Below are 18,155 nucleotides of genomic sequence, written 5' to 3' on the forward strand. Positions count from 1 at the left end.
ACATGTATTTGGGATATTGAACTACAGTTGCTGAAGTGGATTTACTTCTGGTGAAGGATTGACGGTAATGGAATTACATCATGCGTCCCTGATCTACACAGAAATGTATAATTATGGATATTAATATAAGTACATTCATGGTGAATTATGCTGAATAGGTACACACATGTAGAAATATGCAATACCCTTCTTTTGCATAATTGGGTACTATTCTACACAGTGGCTATTATGGTAATGAGTTCCACCCTCAAACAAGACCATTATATGGTTGGTCCAAAACAGACCAAATCTGAAACAATCATAATAGACCCGTTTCGCTTTTCATAAAAAAAATGTATACAAATGTTCAAATCTTTGACTGAGTATTTTGTGTAGATCGTTGACAAAAAAAAAGACAATTAAATCAATTTTAATCCCACTTTGTAACAACAAAATGTATAAAAAGTCACACTTCGCTTTCATTGAACGCCCAATTTGACATGCTCCTATGAACTCCAATTTAGATGGAAATGCCCAGTAGACGGAGCGGGCACGCTGGCTTCGAAGGGAAAAAAAATAAGATGTACTGGAGAGAGCTTTGTGCCCACTGTTCGGCCGGTGTCTGTGTGTGTGTCGCCTGTCAGTCTCTTTCTCCCCCTATATGCGGCACCACTAACTGTGTTAGCCTGGCTATGTATAGGACTTTACGGGCTAGTTTAAAATAGGTGGCCAGCTAACATTACAAGTTCCAGTCCCTAAATATTAGCCATTTTCCTTAAATACAGACTCTCCACAAAGGCTACCTTACATGGGTAAGAGATGGGACGTGGTGCCTGGGATGGCGATAGGGAGGTACGCATGTGGGGTGTGGTGGGGTGAGACGGAGACAGAGACACATGGAGGGTGTGTAGAAATATTGCATTGTTGAAAAATATGAAGACTTGACCCATTGAAAGATCATTCTCTAGTAGTCTATGGTTGGCAGACCCTATGAATATGCCAATAGAGTACTATGGTCCAGTCATAAAAATAGAGAATGATCATTCTATGGGTCAAATTTCCATATTTTTCAACACACAATTTCCATTTTTGCCATAATCAACAATTCCTTGGTTTATAAACTATATTGAACAATAAAATATCATTCCTAAACACTTCCTGAGTAGCCTTTAACATCCCTATGACTTAACTGGTATAAATTATTAAATATACAATCAAAATAGAGAGAATTACTTAATTTGGGCATAAGAAGAAAAACCTTAGCGAGCTCATTTAGCCACTAAATCTCTTCTAACCTAACCACCATAATAAACTGCTCTGGCTGACAGTCAATTAATTTGAAGATTACTAGTGTCACACTCAGTAAGCAAACATTGAGGGAGGTTGCAGATAGAAATGTCCGAATAGAGCTGACATGATTCCTTATTCTACATATCAGAGAAGCATGTTTGTTCTACATAACATATCTCTATCTGAACATTCCAGAAAGTTGTGCACTGCCGAATGCAACCTCAATTCAAACACATTGAGACAATTTATGCTTGATTCTGAAAATGTGGTCGGAGGCTCCGTTTGGAGGGTGTGATGCAAAGAGCCAAATTGAGCTCAGTACCACATCGTCGTGCGCATCAGAATTTTGCAACAATGTGGAGGGCTCCGTATAGCTCTGCCTTGACATAATTGGTTGATGGTAGATGGGGTCGGGAGGACCGGTATAAACACAAACTCTCTCCCTTGACAACTTCCTTCACAACAGCTCTGCGCTGCTCCGCACAGCGTAAGAAGTATGAAATCCCCGACTTCCGTATCACCATAAATGCTGCATGGCCAATGCAGACGTTGAATTGACCATTAAGTGCCTTAATCCTGTGGTGACTGACCATTGGCTAAAAGGAGGGCAACTCTAGAGTAGAGTTGTAAAATCGCTCATTTGTGCTATGGACTTCTGAAACTCCCAAGCACAGTAAAAAAATAAGAGGATCTTGCGCAGGGCCCAGAGCTTTAAATGTGTCCTTATTTATATCTCCAGCTGTCTTCTTCATCTGAGAAAAAAAGACCCTTGCATTCTTCAACTGGAAATATCCTGCTCTAACCACAGATATGTTAAATCTGAATAGCTTTGGAGTGCTGGGCGATAGGGCCTACACACCCACCTACCACTTTAGACTTCAACGCAGCGGGTAGACATTTTCCAGCTATTTGTCAGGTGGCTAGTGGCTGGCTGACTTGGGTTTCTTTGGAGTTTACCTGTGTGACGGGCCTTATAGCATTGGTTCCGGCTGAGGGTGCTCTAGAACAGTGGTTCCAAAACATTTTCACTCAGACCCCCCTTCCAGCACTGGAGAACACCCCCCTCGTGTCTATTTCTATGGGTATAAGCACAAACTGTTTACACCCCACTTTATTTGCCATTTTAAAGCTAATTTCCTGCAATTCGATTTAGCCATATCTTATATGTGATATTTGAGTGACTCAAACATTACAACAAAACCTATGGGCAAAAAAACCTAGCTGACATGGGCTAGTTGATCTGGACATTCCTTAAAAGTTATAAATAGCTCTCTAAGGTCTGCAATGACAACATGAAAACTGTGTGTGTGTGTGTGTGTGGGGGGGGGGCATCTAGACTCTTGAGACTTTGGCGCCACTTTATTTGAAAAGGTTACTAACACAACTAAAGGAGGTGTAAAGTGACATTGTAAACTATAATTTCAGAGTGTCCTGACAAATCCGTTTAATAAAGACTGCACTCATCAGCATCAGGAACCCTGACTAAGCACATGCAAACTACTGAGTGAGCTGCTAAGAGTGAGTCTTTTAATCCAAAACAACAAGAAGTGGAGGAGGCCACATCATAACACATCATAACACAACACTTTCCTTTCCTGGTCCCCTTTAATTCACCACACCTGACGGTGAAAGGCCTGGGTAGGTCTTCAAACCTAACCTAACTCTTTACTGGTCCAGGCCAGGTTAATACTGTGACACCCTCAGCGGGGTCATGGACAACCAGATGTATTTGGTTTTCAGGGATACATAAACCGGATGTGGGGACTGCTCAGGCAGTTTTATGCCCATTTTATGTTAGTTACTACTATGACAACATTGGGACAACTGTTCATGTAAACAGAGCTTAATTAATACATTTGATTGATTGATTGGACTCCTTTCAGATCAGTGCTGCTCCAGATAGAAAGTAAACCAGGAGAGGAAAGGAAGAAAGGAAGCCATGTCAGATAATTGGGACTTCGCTATAAAAAGCAGGAAGTCGAAAAAGAAGAGCCACTCACTGGTGTTGCTGCTGCCGCCCGTGCCCACCGTGTTGATACTCCCAGGTACAGACGAGGACGGGTAGAGAGCCAGGTGCCCACCATTCTCACACCCTCCCTGCCCCTGCTGCTGCCATCCGCTGCCCAACCCAGAGTCCCTCGACCCCTGCCAGCCGTTGAGCCGATCGTCTGAGCCGTAGCGCTGGTGGTGATACAGGTGACCCAGGTGGCCCACAGAGGAACCCAAACTGGAACCCGACGAGGAGAGCGTTGAGGGGGGCGTCTGATGGTGCGAGGCTGGGGAGGGGGGCAGCCGTTCCAACGAGTCGGCCCGGGCAGCAGCGCGTTCCTCCAGGTGATTGAGCCAGAGGGCAAGGGCGGCTCGGTCGTCCAGTGAGGTGGCCGGGTGGATGAGGGCGTAGGAGAGGAGCTGGCGCGACTCTTCCAGATGGCGGCCGTGCTCGATGGTGTGTGCCAGGATACGGGGGAGGAGGCGCATGTACTCGCCCTTGGCTTCGACGTTGCCCGGCTTGAGCAGGGGCAGGTGGGTGAGGACCAGGGAGATGACGCGCTCTTTGGGCTCACCCTGCCACTGGCTGATCACCACTGGGGGAGGAAGAGAGAGAAGGAAGAGAAAAAGAGAAGAACGGTTAATATAGGAATCTACAGTAACACATAACAATGGCTTATTCAGAATGGTGTGACTTTTTGAATTTACAGATAGCAAATGTGCAGTGTTTTCCATTAGTGCCGGCTGTCGCCTCATTTTCAGCCAGAAAAAAAGTCTGCCGATCCATCTCCCGCTGGAATGAACGATATGATCATGATAACAAAAGGACATGAGTTCCTGTATGTTCACCCGACCTAGAATACCTCAAATGCCGACCGTATTATCTCCCAAGAGAATTATCTTCAGTTAGTCACAGCCATGTATATCCCCCTTCAAGCCGATACCACGACGGCCCTCAAAGAACTTCACTGGACTTTATGCAAAAACCACATATCCTGAGGCCGCCTTTATTGTAACTGTGGATTTTAACAAAGCAAATTTGAGAAAAAAATCTGCTGAAGTTCTATCAACACATCAACTGTAGTACTCGCGCTGCTAAAAACACTCGACCTCTGCTACTCCAAGTTCCAGGATGCCTACAGGGCCCTCCCCCGCCCTCCTTTCCGCAAATCTGATCATGACTCCATTTTGCTCCTCCCTTCCTACAGGCAGAAACTCAAACAGGAAGCACCCGTGCTAAGGACTATCAACGGTGGTCTGACCAATCAGAATCCACGCTTCAAGATTTTGATCACGCGGACTGGGATATGTTACGGGTAGCTTCCGAGAATAATGTCAACGATTACACTGATTGACTGAGTTTATCAGGAAGAATCATGCAAGCTAACAGGCGGGCCACAAACAGACAAATAAAGGTGCAGTACAACAGCGGTGTGCAGAATGGCAACACAAAATGCACAACTCGTTGATCCTTGTCACGGATGGGCTGTTGCAGCAGACGACCACACTGGAGGTTCCATTACTATCAGACAAAAACAAGAAAGAAGCGGCTCCGGTGGGCACACGATCAGCAACACTGGACAATTGAGGAGTGTAAAAATATCACCTGGAACATGAGCTCAGTTCACTTGAGTGGCCTACGCAGTCCCAGATCTCAATCCAATAGAGCATCTTTGGGATGAGATGGAACGTTGAATGTTCACATCATGAATGTACCGCCGTCCAATCTGCAGCAACTGTGTGATGCCATCGTGTTTCTGACACCTTGCACAATGCCCCGAATAATAATAAACTTTTGACTGGTACTGTATGCATGTCCTCAGATCCTCAAAAGGTTCTACAGCTGCACCATCGAGCATTGAGCATTCTGACTGGTTGCATCACTGCCTGGTATGGCAACTGCTCGGCCTCCGACCGCAAGGCACTACAGAGGGTAGTGCGAACGGCCCAGTACACATCACTGGGGCCAAGCTCCCTGCCATCCAGGACCTCTATACCAGGCAGTGTCAGAGGAAGGGCCTAAAAATTGTCAAAGACTCCAGCCACCCTAGTCATAGACTGTTCTCTCTGCTACCGCACGATAAGCGGTACCATAGCACCAAGTCGAGGTCCAAGAGGCTTCCAAACAGCTTCTACCCCCAAGCCATACAACTCCTGAACATCTAGTCAAATGGCTACCCAGACTCTTTGCATTGCCCCCCTTCACCCTCCACACCACTGCCACTCTCTGTTGTCATCTATGCATAGTCACTTTAATAACTCTACCTACATGTACATACTACCTCGAATAACCAGTGCCCCTGCACATTGACTCTGTACCGGCACCCCCCCCTGTATATATTGTTATTTTTTACTGCTGCTCTTTAATTACTTGTTACTTTTCATCTCTTATTCTTATCCATATTTTTTTATATTTTTTTTTAACTGCACTCTTTGTTAGGGGCTCGTAAGTAAGCACTTCACTGTAAGGTCTGCACCTGTTGTACTAATAAAATGTGATTTGATGTAGTGGCGTAACAATGTTATATGATGTACTGTTTTATCTTTTGTTTTATGTGTAGTGTAGAAGCTAATGGGGATCCTTAATAAACACAAATATAGTGGTGCCCGCCCCAGAGCTGTGCCTACTGCCTATGGCTCTGGGCTAAATGCCCAGTTTATTCTCATGACCCACAGTAACACCTTTATCCTAAATTTAGAGCCCTCCATTTGACTTGGACTGAGGCCTGCTCTCTTTCCCTCGCTCTTGCTTTCACTATTCCCCCCACTCTATGGCTGTCCTACTGCCTACAAGGCTCCACACACTCTTTTCTTCCCTCTTGACTCCCTTTAGCCCGCTTTTCACTCACTCCTCCCCCTCCCTCAAGGTTCAGTTTTGAATTGGAGCAGCAGGCAGCTTATACAATAGCCTAGTCATCTTTGGGACTCTCTCTTCCTCCTTCCACGTTCCTCTTGCCGCCCCCCTGCTCTATCCCCCTTTACATCCTCCCTACTTCCAAATATAGGTGAGACAAAAACAGTTTGTGGTGGCAAGTCTTCCACCCTCTGACTCCGAGTGTCAGTGCCATTCATCCATTCCTTGTCTAGCCGGGAGGGAGAGTGACGTTGATCAAGCTTTATTAACATGTTCTCATGTCCTGAGCGAGGAACTTAAACGTTAGCTTTTTTACATGGCACATATTGCAATTTTACATTCAATTTGTTTTTGCATTATTTAAACCAAATTGAACATGTTTCATTATTTATTTGAGGCTAAATTGATTTTATTGATGTATTATATTAAGATAAAAGAAAAGTGTTCATTCAGTATTGTTGAAATTGTCATTATTACAAATAAATAAATAAATGAAACATTTGTTTAAAAAATGTGTATATTATTTAAATTGTCCGATTAAATCGGCACCTGCTTTTTTTGGTCCTCCAATAGTCGGTATCAACGTTGAAAAATCATAAAATCGGTCACCCTCTACTACAGAGGGTTGTGCGGACAGCCCAGTTCCTCACTGTGGCCAAGCTCCCTGCCAACCAGGACCTCTATATCAGGTGGTGTGAAAAGAAGGCCAGGAAAATCATTAAAGACTCCAACCACCCAAGTAATTGACCATTTTCTCCCCTGCCGCATGGCAAGAGATACCGGTGCATCAAGTCTGACACCAACAGGCTCTTGAACAGCTTCTATCCCCAACCAATACAACTGATAAATAGCTAACAAAATACAGTAGCTCCACAAACTATCTTGATTTACCTTCTATATACATTTTTGCACTCTCTCTATGCACACTCACAGGGCCCTACACACTCACACACACTGTCACTCCATCATTTGCTAACTCACACATAATAAACACACATTTATACTGACTCCACACACACGCTCACATACAGTGCCTTGCAAAATAATTCATGCCCCTTGGCGTTTTTCCTACTTTTTGCATTACAACCTGTAATTTAAATGTATTTTTATTTGGATTTCATGTAATGGACATACACAAAATAGTCCGAATTGGTGAAGTGAAAAAAATAACTTGCTTCAAAAAATTTTAGATGGAAAAGTGGTGCGTGCATATGTATTCACCCCCTTTGCTATGAAGCCCCTAAATAAGATCTGGTGCAAACAATTACCTTCAGAAGTCACATAATTAGTTCAATAAAGTCCACCTGTGTGCAATCTAAGTGTCACATGATCTCAGTATATATACACACACCTGTTCTGAAAGGCCCCAGAGTCTGAAACACCACTAAGCAAGGGGCACCACCAAGCAAGTGCCACCATCAAGACCAAGGAGCTCTCCAAACAGGTCAGGGACAAAGTTGTGGAGAAGTACAGATCAGGGTTGGGTTATAAAAAATATCAGAAACTTAACATCCCACAGAGCACCATTTAATCCGTAATTTTTTAAAAAGAATATGGCACCACAACAAACCTGCCAAGAGAGGGCTGCCCACCAAAACTCACAGACCGGGCAAGGAGGGCATTCATCAGAGGCAACAAAGAGACCAAAGATAACCCTGAAGTAGCTGCATAGCTCCACAGCAGAGAGGTCCATAGGACCACTTTAAGCCGTACACTCCACAGAGCTGGGCTTTACAGAAGAGTGGCCAGAAAAAAGCCATTGCTTAAAGAAAAAAAATAAGCAAACACATTTGGTGTTTGCCAAGGCATGTGGGAGACTCCCCAAACATATGGAAGGTACTCTGGTCAGATAAGACTAAAATTGAGCTTTTTGGCCATGAAGGAAAACGCTATGTCTGGCGCAAATCCAACACCTATCATCACTCCGAGAACCCCATCCCCACAGTGAAGCATGGTGGTGGCAGCATCATGCTGTAGGGATGTTTTTCCCTCGGCAGGGACTGGTTAGAATTGAAGGAGTGATGGATATCGTTAAATACAGGGAAATTCTTGAGGAAAACCTATTTCAGTTTGTTTCAGACGAAGGTTCACCTTCCAGCAGGACAATGACACCAAGCATACTGCTAAAGCAACACTCGATTGGTTTAAGGGGAAACATTTAAATGTCTTGGAATGGCTTAGTCAAAACCCAGACCTCAATCCGTGGTATGACTTAAAGATTGCTGTACATCAGTGGAACCCATCCAACTTGAAGGAGCTGGAGCAGTTTTGCTTTGAACAATGGGCAAAAATTCCAGTGGCTAGATGTGCCAAGCTTAGAGACATACCCCAAGAGACGTGCAGCTGTAATTGCTGCAAAAGGTGGCTCTACAAAGTATTGCCTTTGGGGGGGGTGAATAGTTATGCACGCTCAAGTTGTTTTTTTGTCTTATTTCTTGTTTGTTTAACAATAAAAAATATTTTGCATCTTCAAAGTGGTAGGCATGTTGTGTAAATCAAATGATTTACAACCCCCCCCCCCCCAAAATCCATTTTAATTCCAGGTTGTAAGGCAACAAAATAGGGAAAAAGCCAAGTTGGGTGAATACTTTCGCAAGCCACTGTTCAAGCTGCTACTACTCTGTTTATAATTTTGCCTATTCCCCTTACCCATATCTACCTCCATCACTCCAGTATCCCTGCACATTGTATATATGGTATTGGAACTTACCTTTTTTTGCTGTATATAGTATGCTAACTTTATTGTGTATTTCATAGTGTTTTTTTTCTAGTAATACATTGTTATTGATTATTTAATTGTTGGAGTTTGAGTTTGCAAGAAAGGCATTTCACTCTAGTGGTATCCACTCCTGCATATGATACATCATTACAGTTGGAGTACAACTGTAAGACAAGGAGACGCAACCAAATACTATTGAGACGCACCCCGGGCGTTTTGAAGTACAAGAGTCAACAGATGGATGAGTCTCAAAGAGGATGAGAACACTTCCTCTACAACAGAGATGGAAAACATGCCCAGACTTTGCCTGTCAAGATGTCAGTTCACAGAGTTCAGAGGTCAAAGTGGGGCCGCGAGGCTTGGGAAACACGACGCTAGTGAACCCAGAGGAATGCAGCAATGAAGGAGTTGGGAGAGTTCTGAAGTCTGTGTCTCTCCCTCGCGCCACCCGCCCCTCTCTCTCACCCCCCTCTATCCCGACCCGCACTGACCCTGAACTTTGCATTGCTCCCCTGCCCAGCAAAAAAACACTGTTGTAACTTTCTAAGGGTCCTGCATTGGGCCATAGTTTGGTCTATTTCTCCACACACACACACACACACACACACACACACACACACTCCCCTGCCAACAGCCTTCCCTTTTGCCTAAAATATACATTTTTTCCCTCAACAATTAATTATGATTGAGCACAGAGTGAAGAAAGGTATGGGTCAGGACACAGGCAAGCAGGCAGGCAGATGGACATAGTGAGAGCAACAGACCGAAAGAGACAGAGCAGCAGACAGACAAAATGACAACTTTTACTCAATGCCTTACTGTGACTTGATCAACCACCATAGTTATGTCACTCATCAAAAAAGTCCTGTCTATAGATTATATTTCTATGATACCAAGCCCTCATACAAGGGGTGATCGACTCCAGGATTTTTGACCCGGACTCTTGTCGACTCCCAAAACACGTTGAAATGGCTGCGCATTCACATACACACTACCTCATTATTGCAGAGTCCAACTAGGAATACTAATTGTGTTTTCTAGAGAGGACTGGCATGAGTATGATGCTGCCCATTTGCTTATCAATTTACAAAAGGCTTATTTTGTTTGAATATAGAAGGTGATGTGTAGGAACTAGAATATTTCAGTGCAATAAACCCATTCTTTGCCATATTATCTAGCCCTATTCAGTCAGGACTAGTAGCATGGGGGCGGCAGCGTAGCCTAGTGGTTAGAGCGTTGGACTAGTAACCGGAAGGTTGCAAGTTCAAACCCCTGAGCTGACAAGGTACAAATCTGTCGTTCTGCCCCTGAACAGGCAGTTAACCCACTGTTCCATGCCGTCATTGAAAATAAGAATTTGTTCTTAACTGACTTGCCTAGTTAAACAAAAGGTTAAAAAAAATATATATTATCCAAGCATCAGCGTTTTTCCAGAGGACAATTCACACGGGATTAGTTTTTTTCCCCCAAACTGCCCCCTGTAAATTCTTTATTTTTTACTCATTCAGTTGACGGAAGCCTGGAGTGGAGGTTTTTATTTCAACTTCATGTCTAAACGATAATAGGCTACACAAATAACGCGTGCTTTGCTGACAAATGTATAGGTGTCACCATAATATTTAAATTGAGAAAGTGGGATCATAATCCTTGTTTTAGCGATCCATGGTAGACATCCCTCCTAATACAAATGCCCCACATCCTGCTGATTTGAGCTGCTGAACAGTATTTGCACTTGAGATGTGTTTATGGATGAGAAAGTGAACTTGCCATTGGGAATCGGGGACACCCTGCTTTGCTATCTATTGCCTAGGTAAACTACTGTATCAACAGCCAGGGTTTAATTAAGTAAGTTATAGGTGCATATTGGCCTGATTAAACTGACGCATTTGGCAATGTTCACCTTCAATTCGCTGGCACAATGTGGAATAGCTGAGCCATACTAATTAGGAGGACAGTGAGTGTAGCAGAATGAAGCAAATCTGCACAAAATTGTAGGAGAAGATCTTCCCGCAGCGGAGTCGCTTACAGTATTAAAATGTTAGACAGGAGGAGACACTACTTCAAGTCTTAGGGGGATGACATCACAGTGGCTACTAGTACTCACCTGCAGCTCACCTCCGCCCTAGTCACACCACTTTCACCTCATCCTACGCCGCCCACAGTATTACTCAGCCAACGGCTGTATAATCTGAGTCAATGTAGCAGAATTAAATACCAACAAAATCAATTCTGTGGGTGCTAGATTGCTGCTTTGCTGGCTGCTGAGGTTGATGCGGAGAAAGAGTAAGTCAATGAGTGTAGTAGCATATGTGAACTAGTTGACAGGCTCTTAAGTCATCCTTCCTCAATTCCTCTCCTAAAAACCCATAGGAGAAGAAGGTCAGAGGGGAGGGCCCTTGTACCTTCTCCAATACAGTTGTGATACAATACAGGAGATAGGAAGAGGATAAGATAGGATGCAAGTATTCAAGGAAAGAGTAAGTGAGACAAAGCTCTAGTAGCCATCGTGTGATGTCACCCACCCTGAGACCTAAAGTACAGTTTTCCGAGCACAACCTAGACCATGGTTTAGGTAGGATAATGGACGCTGCTTTGTGGGTATGAAGTGCGGTTGTGGACAGGGGTTGCATCCCAGGTCAGCTATACAGGGATTGTTACTCCCACACCAATGTTCAAGGAGATCCGCTGCAAATCTGTGCAATATCAGACAAAATGAGAGTGACAACCAAATAAAACAGACAAACATGGAATATTCAATGATCGGGATGAGATCAGGGCTCTGTGCAGGCCTGTCAAGTTCTTCCACACTGATCGACAAACCATTTCTGTATGGCTCTCACTTTGTGCGCGAGGGCATTGTCATGCTGAAACAGGAAAGGGCCTTCCCCAAACTGTTGCCACAAAGTTGGAAGCACCGAATAGTCCAATATCTCATTGTATGCGTTAAGATTTCCCATATCATGAAGCTCCTGACAAACAGTTATTGTGCTGATGTTGCTTTCAAAAGGCAGTTTGAAACTCTGTGGTGAGTGTTGCAACCGAGGAAAGACGATTTTTACGCGCTACGCACTTCATCACTCGGCGGCCCGTTCTGTGAGCTTGTGTGGCCTTCCACTTTGCGGCTGATCCGTTGTTGCTCCTAGACGTTTCCACTTCACAATAACAGCACAGTTGACTGGGGCAGCTCTAGCAGGGCAGAAATTTGAGAACTGACTTGTTGGAGGAGAGCGAGAGAAAGCGTGCACGAGAGAGAGACGAGGTTGTCACTGGGTGTGCGCACCAGGCCCATTCTGGACTAGCCAAGTGTCTCCTTTTAATTAAATCAAACTTTGACACACCAACTGACAGTTGGGCTTGGATGCCAATTCAGCAGCTTGGGAAGCACAACTTCTATACAGACCGAAGACAGACAACCACTTCTTCATGTCTATCCTCCCAAATTAGTCTAGGAACAATGTTGAGTCATTGTGGAAAATGAATTACAAAAGTGATTTCTCTAACTGGCTAAGATGAGAGAGTCACACACACCACCAGTCTCGGCCCCATCCACTCAGCTCTGCCTGTTTTCCATCTGAAGTTTACCTCATGACGGAGCAGAGAGCCGGGTTTATAGGGCCTAAGCCTACTGTCCTGTATTTATCCTGTTAGCAAAACAAACAGGGCCCAGGCGCTACTGGGGGCCTTTTTATAGTGTGTTGCGTCAACACGCGACTCCTTCCGCTCTACACAGTGGGTTTTTGTAATGCTTGCCTTCACAAAGTGAGGGTTAGCCGTTAGGTGCAGTTAGCCCCCGGGGGTGTATGCTAATGTTACTGAATGAATGCCAGTGACCAGTTACGATGATGGCCCAGCTTGTAGAAAAGCGCCACGGGAAGAGTTAGCAGCGGCTAACGCCAGCTCGCTCAAAAGAGCAATGGGAGGAGTTTAAATCCAGCCAATGGACTGAGAGAAGGGGGGAAGGGCAACGAAAAGTAGTCCAGAACAAATGTTCCCCCCAAAAAAATTCAGCACTGAGCAAATTTCAGGTCTGCTGGGCGCAAACTTGAACATTCTGTGCAACTTCCAGTGCGTGTTTCCTGTGAACAGTGAGACAGCTTTAAGTGAGAAAGCTTTAAATTAGTTTTAACAGTGGCCAAGTAGGCTACTGTGGCTATTTGATCATAATGTAGGCCTACCAGAGTAGCCTACCATCAAAAACAATGGAGAAAATGCATCCCATAACACAGAAATAGCTGTTCTGTCATTCAGTCTACAGAAACAGCACCGTGTGGTGTTCAATGTAAGCCTACATTTTTTATTTAACTAGGCAAGTCAGTTAAAACTTCTTATGGCTGGGGGGCAGTATTGAGTAACTTGGATGAATAAGTTGCAGAAAGTAAAATGGCCTACTCCTCAGTCTCAGTTGCTAATATGTGTATATTATTATTAGTATTGGATAGAAAACAAAAGTTTCTAAAACTGTTTGAATGATGTCTGTGAGTATAACATAACTCATATGGCAAGCAAAATCCAGAGGAGAAATCAAAACAGGAAGTGAGAAATCTGAGCTTTGTATGTATTCACCAGAGTCCCCAACGAAATCCCCTTGAGATATTAATGATGTTGCACTGCTTAGGGGTTCCACTAGGTGTCGACCATCAATAGAAATTATAATGAGACTTTATGGTGTTGTGGGAGTGAATGATAGCAGAATCAGTCAGGTGTCTGGCAGGCAGCCATTTTCTGATCATGCTTAATCCTCATGGTAGTCACCTGCGTTCCATGGCTCATGAAGACAAGAAGGAATAGTCCGGTTGGAACTTTATTGAAGGTATATGTTCACATCAAAATGATTGATTCTGTACATTGTTTGAAATGTTTCTTCGACCCGTATATAACTTTTTGAAGTTTTTGTCCGATATAAACGCTGACCAGAATGAGCGTTTGGATATGTATACCAAATGCGCTAACAAAAGAAGGTATTTGGACATAAATAACGGACATCTTCGAACAAAACAAACATTTATTGTGGACCTGGAATTCCTGGAGTGCTTTCTGATGTAGATCATCAAAGGGAATATTTATCATGTAATTCCTTGTTTATGTTGACGTCAACATGGCAGCTATTGTGACAAATGTTTCTGAGCACAGTCTCAGATATTTGCATGGCTGGCTTATTCCGTAAAGTTTTTTTGAAATCAGACACAGCAATGCAACCGCATTAAGGAGAGGTATATCTATAATTCCATGTGTATAACTTGTATTATCATCTACATTTATGATGAGTATTTCTGTCGAATGATGTGGCTATGCAAAATCACTGGATGTTTTTGGAACTAGTGAATGTAGTAACGCACCAAATGTAAACTCATATTTTGATAAATATGAACCTTATCAAACAAAACATACATGTATTGTGTAACATGATGTCCTTTTAGTGTCATCTGATGAAGATTAAAGGTTAGTGATTCATTTGATCTCTCTCTGCTTTTTGAAACTCCTCTCTTTGGCTGGGGGGAAAAAATGGCTGTGTTATTCTGTGGCGATATGTGGTGACCTAATAATAGTTTGGTGCTTTTGCTGTAAAGCATATTTGAAATCAGACACTGTGGCGGGATTAAAAACGAGAATAGCTTTAAAATGGTATGAGATACATGTTTGAAGAATGTTAATTATGAGATTGATGTTTTGAAAATGGCGCCCTACACTGACTGGCTGTTGTCATATCGCTCCTGTTAACGGGATTGCAGCCATAAGAAATTAAGAACAAATTCTTATTTACAATGACTGACAATGCTGTACCAATTGTGTGCCGCACTATGGGACTCCTAATAGCGGCCGGATGTGATACAGCCTGGATTCGACCCAGGGACTGTAGTGACGCCTCTTGCACTGAGATGCAGTGCCTTAGACTGCTGCTCCACGCGGGAGCCCATGTGCTTTGCCTACAAGAATCTCTCGCAGTTTGTTTTGTTTCGGTATGTTCCATTGAAAGCGGCTAATATCGCATTGATTTGAGCATAATTCCCACAGTAGAGCGAAGCGTTGATTGTCTTAACTAAAAGGGGAAAACTCTAAAAAGTTGAGAAGTTCAATCTCATGTTTCTCTATGCAGGCTGATATTTCATCTGCGCAGCATTCTGAAGGGAGCTGTGCACCCATGCATGCACACAATTTAGAGGGAAAATTGACCCAAAGAGAAAGGGGTTTATCTGTACTTTTCATGTAACCCCCCACCCCCATCAACCACAGACAGAGAAAAAAAAAAAAAAAAACACTTAACCAGTTTGGAAAAGGCAATTTGGAAACAAATGTAAGGAAAACGAAGAAGAGGGGGGCGGGTCAAAACATTCTCCAAAAGAAGAAAGAAAGAACGACAAGTTATGGGGGAGAAATAAAAAGGAAAGAAAAACAGAAAAAGGCCCCACACCCATATCCCTTCCTTCCCGAGTGGACTATAGCTCAGCAGAGTGGAATGCGTTAGCATACCACAGGTCCTAGCTCAAGAATGTGCCGTTTCCGAGCCGGGACCAAGACACTGCTGCATCCCCAAACCACCGCTGGTAAGACACAGTTCCTCGTTGAGATCATATGGTCTAAACTACTGGACTAAAAACAGTCATGCACTACAGGTAACATCCATCGTAAACTTCCAATATATGCATATACAGATGAAACGACATGAACATTTCATATCACGATTATAGTGACCAAAATTGTCACGGTTATCAGTATTATCGCGTTATTGTTAAAATGCGCTGGAAATGTTCAAATGGCACTGATAGACAAATCATTTCACCAAGTTTTATATTGAAACCCAACAAACAAATAAAATTAACAGCACTATGCACTTTGTGTGCATAAACATTCAAATAGGTACCATATGACCGAGGTAAAAGTGCAGGTTAATGAAAACAACCTTAAGCAAATCAAATGTGCATATGAAAGCAACACAAGTAAAGCAATGTGCATGTGTAACAGGGTTGGTTATATTTCCACTTACCTCTAAAGAAATGTGTATTTAATGTTCAAGCATTCTTATTGGTTGGTTCAACTCTGACAATAAGGTGTGTTGTGATTGGCCCCACTTTGTCTTCCCAGTATGAAAATGTGATGCAAGGGGTAGGTCACGTTCTGAATATGGTTTTATATTTTACAATGTGTACAAGTTTGCTGTATATTACTGATTTATACATGTGTGGGTATATGGTACCTGTTAGGAATTGAGGGGCTTTCTGGGATGTGCTTTGGCATAGGATTGCTGTAAATAAGTGTGTTAGCTAGCATACACCGATGTAATGGTCACATAAACCCATTACATCGGTGTATGCCATCAACAGCCATCAATATCGTTAAGCCCTGCACAACTAAATGTGCCGTTTCCCATTTTAACAACAGCAACAGAAAAAAATTATGCTCAACTGGGACCACTGGCTGTGATTTATTTGGAGAAGAAAACACAACGCAAGGAGAGTACGATTTACATCTGTTACACATGTAAGAACAATACAACCATATGTAAACAAATCAAATGAACAGCACGGATTTGTATGTCCGTTCTCTCCTTCATAAAGAAATAAAGTGTTGCTGGCCTAACATCCTGTATGTATGCATCTTTGATCACTTCAGATTGAAATTTTAAAATGTCAGCATATTTACTTTGTCTGGTTTAAGTAGTGATCTGCGAGCGGAGACAATGTGCCCGCTGGTGTTGGACTGGCGTTGAGGTGGACTACAAAGACAGAAGGAAACGCATATATTTGGAAAAACCTACTTCAGATCTGCAAAGGTCTTAGTCTATATATTGTTAATGGTAGAACAAGGGGTGACTCATTGGGGAGATTCACATACAGCTCTGTGCTAGGCGACAGTGTGCCAGACTGCTCCATAACTGACATTCCATCTGAACATATTAATGCATTTACAGTCATTCCACAACTTGTGAACACTGAGGCTGTACCCGCTTTACAGTTTTAACAGTGGCTAAGTAGGCTACTGTGGCTATTTGAACATAATGTAGGCCTACCAGAGTGGCCTACCATCAAAACATTTATAAATGCATACCATTGGGCAGTAATCTATGGATTTCACATAAATGGGCAGGGGCAGAGCCATGGGTGGGCCTGGGAGGGAATAGGCCCAGCAATCAGAATTATTTTTTTTTCAAAACAAGCACATCTACTCTCGACTGCTCATGCATGTCAATGCAAGAGTCCTCCTCCAATGCTCTCTGTGTAAAACAAAATCATGGACTACCGGTAAGTTTTGCATAGATTTGTATCGGTATGTTGCATTGAAAAGGACTAATATGTTGATTTGATCACAATTCCCACAGTAGTGGGAAATGTTGATAGTGTAAACCAACTAGGAAAACTCTATTAAAGTTGAGCCAAATTCAAATCTCGTGCATCTCCGGACGGGCTGCTATTTCTTCTGCGCAGCAGTCCTGGGGGAGCTGTGCAGTGGGAACATTGCCCGGGGCTCACCCTAGGATTTTCTGACAAGGTGGTGCTGATGTAGGCCTACGGTTGTTTAGGGAGAGTTCCCGGAAGGGGAAGTATGTAATGTATGTAGTACATTCTGTGTCGTTGCTGTACCAGTCTACATCTGTGAGAACCATTTTGGTAGATGGTAGCTAGCTAGCTACTTTGCCACTTAGGACAGTGCAGACAGACTGTTCTTCCTTGAATGCGGCGTCAGTGAAAGCATTGCTAAAAGCCCTTTGCAGACCTGCCAACCTTAAAGAATTTGTATGAGTACCACTTCAGCGCGGTTTCACCGGCCCCACGACGGTGCTTGTACGACACCCACACTGCTTAAATCTTAGGCAAATGCACCTTTTTAATTTAAAAATCATGTCGGCAGAAGACTGACTCAGTAGAAATGGTAGGCTATAAACTGTTATAGGTAGTTGGTAATAGGCTGCTCATCAGTAGCTAACTAGAAACACATTTAAAATGTACACTCAGGGCCTCCTTAAGATTTTCTGACGTAGGCCTAAGGTTGGGTCGGTGGGAGTTCGAGGGGTCAGGAAGATTTAAAAAAAAATCTCTGCCATTTCCTGTAACCCAGTGTCTTAAATTATATCAAACAATGTAGCCAAATAAGCCTACACAGAAGTCTCGTGTTTGATCATAAATAAAATTGAGGTGGACTCAAATTCTTCTAGGTTAAATTTAGGGGTAAAGATTATTCTAATTAATCTTATTTTGGATAGTCTAGTGAAAACGTAAACTGGATTTTTAATTTTGTTTGGTGTGAAAATGTTGAATAATTAAGTTAATGGATGCAATGTAGTAGTCTAGTTTAGTGTAGGCTATTTGGAATCTGAATCAACTGACTGAA

General features: G+C 43.1%; 1 protein-coding gene across 3 annotated transcripts in view; it reads right to left on the bottom strand.

Annotated features, from left to right (window-relative positions):
• The window catches only part of samd4a (sterile alpha motif domain containing 4A), a 108,326-nt gene that overhangs the window by 56,710 nt on the left and 33,461 nt on the right, over nt 1–18,155 (bottom strand). For all 3 annotated transcript variants that reach the window (XR_008121519.1, XM_035743422.2, XM_035743421.2), the window contains exon 3: nt 3,270–3,854. Coding sequence is in view for 2 of the 3 variants with exons in the window: in XM_035743422.2 (XP_035599315.1) it covers nt 3,270–3,854 (585 nt within the window). In the remaining variant the exon portion in view is untranslated. The remainder of the gene's footprint in view (nt 1–3,269; nt 3,855–18,155) is intronic.

This window comes from Oncorhynchus keta, unplaced genomic scaffold, assembly GCF_023373465.1.
Source record: "Oncorhynchus keta strain PuntledgeMale-10-30-2019 unplaced genomic scaffold, Oket_V2 Un_contig_5916_pilon_pilon, whole genome shotgun sequence".
Taxonomy (NCBI): domain Eukaryota; kingdom Metazoa; phylum Chordata; class Actinopteri; order Salmoniformes; family Salmonidae; genus Oncorhynchus; species Oncorhynchus keta.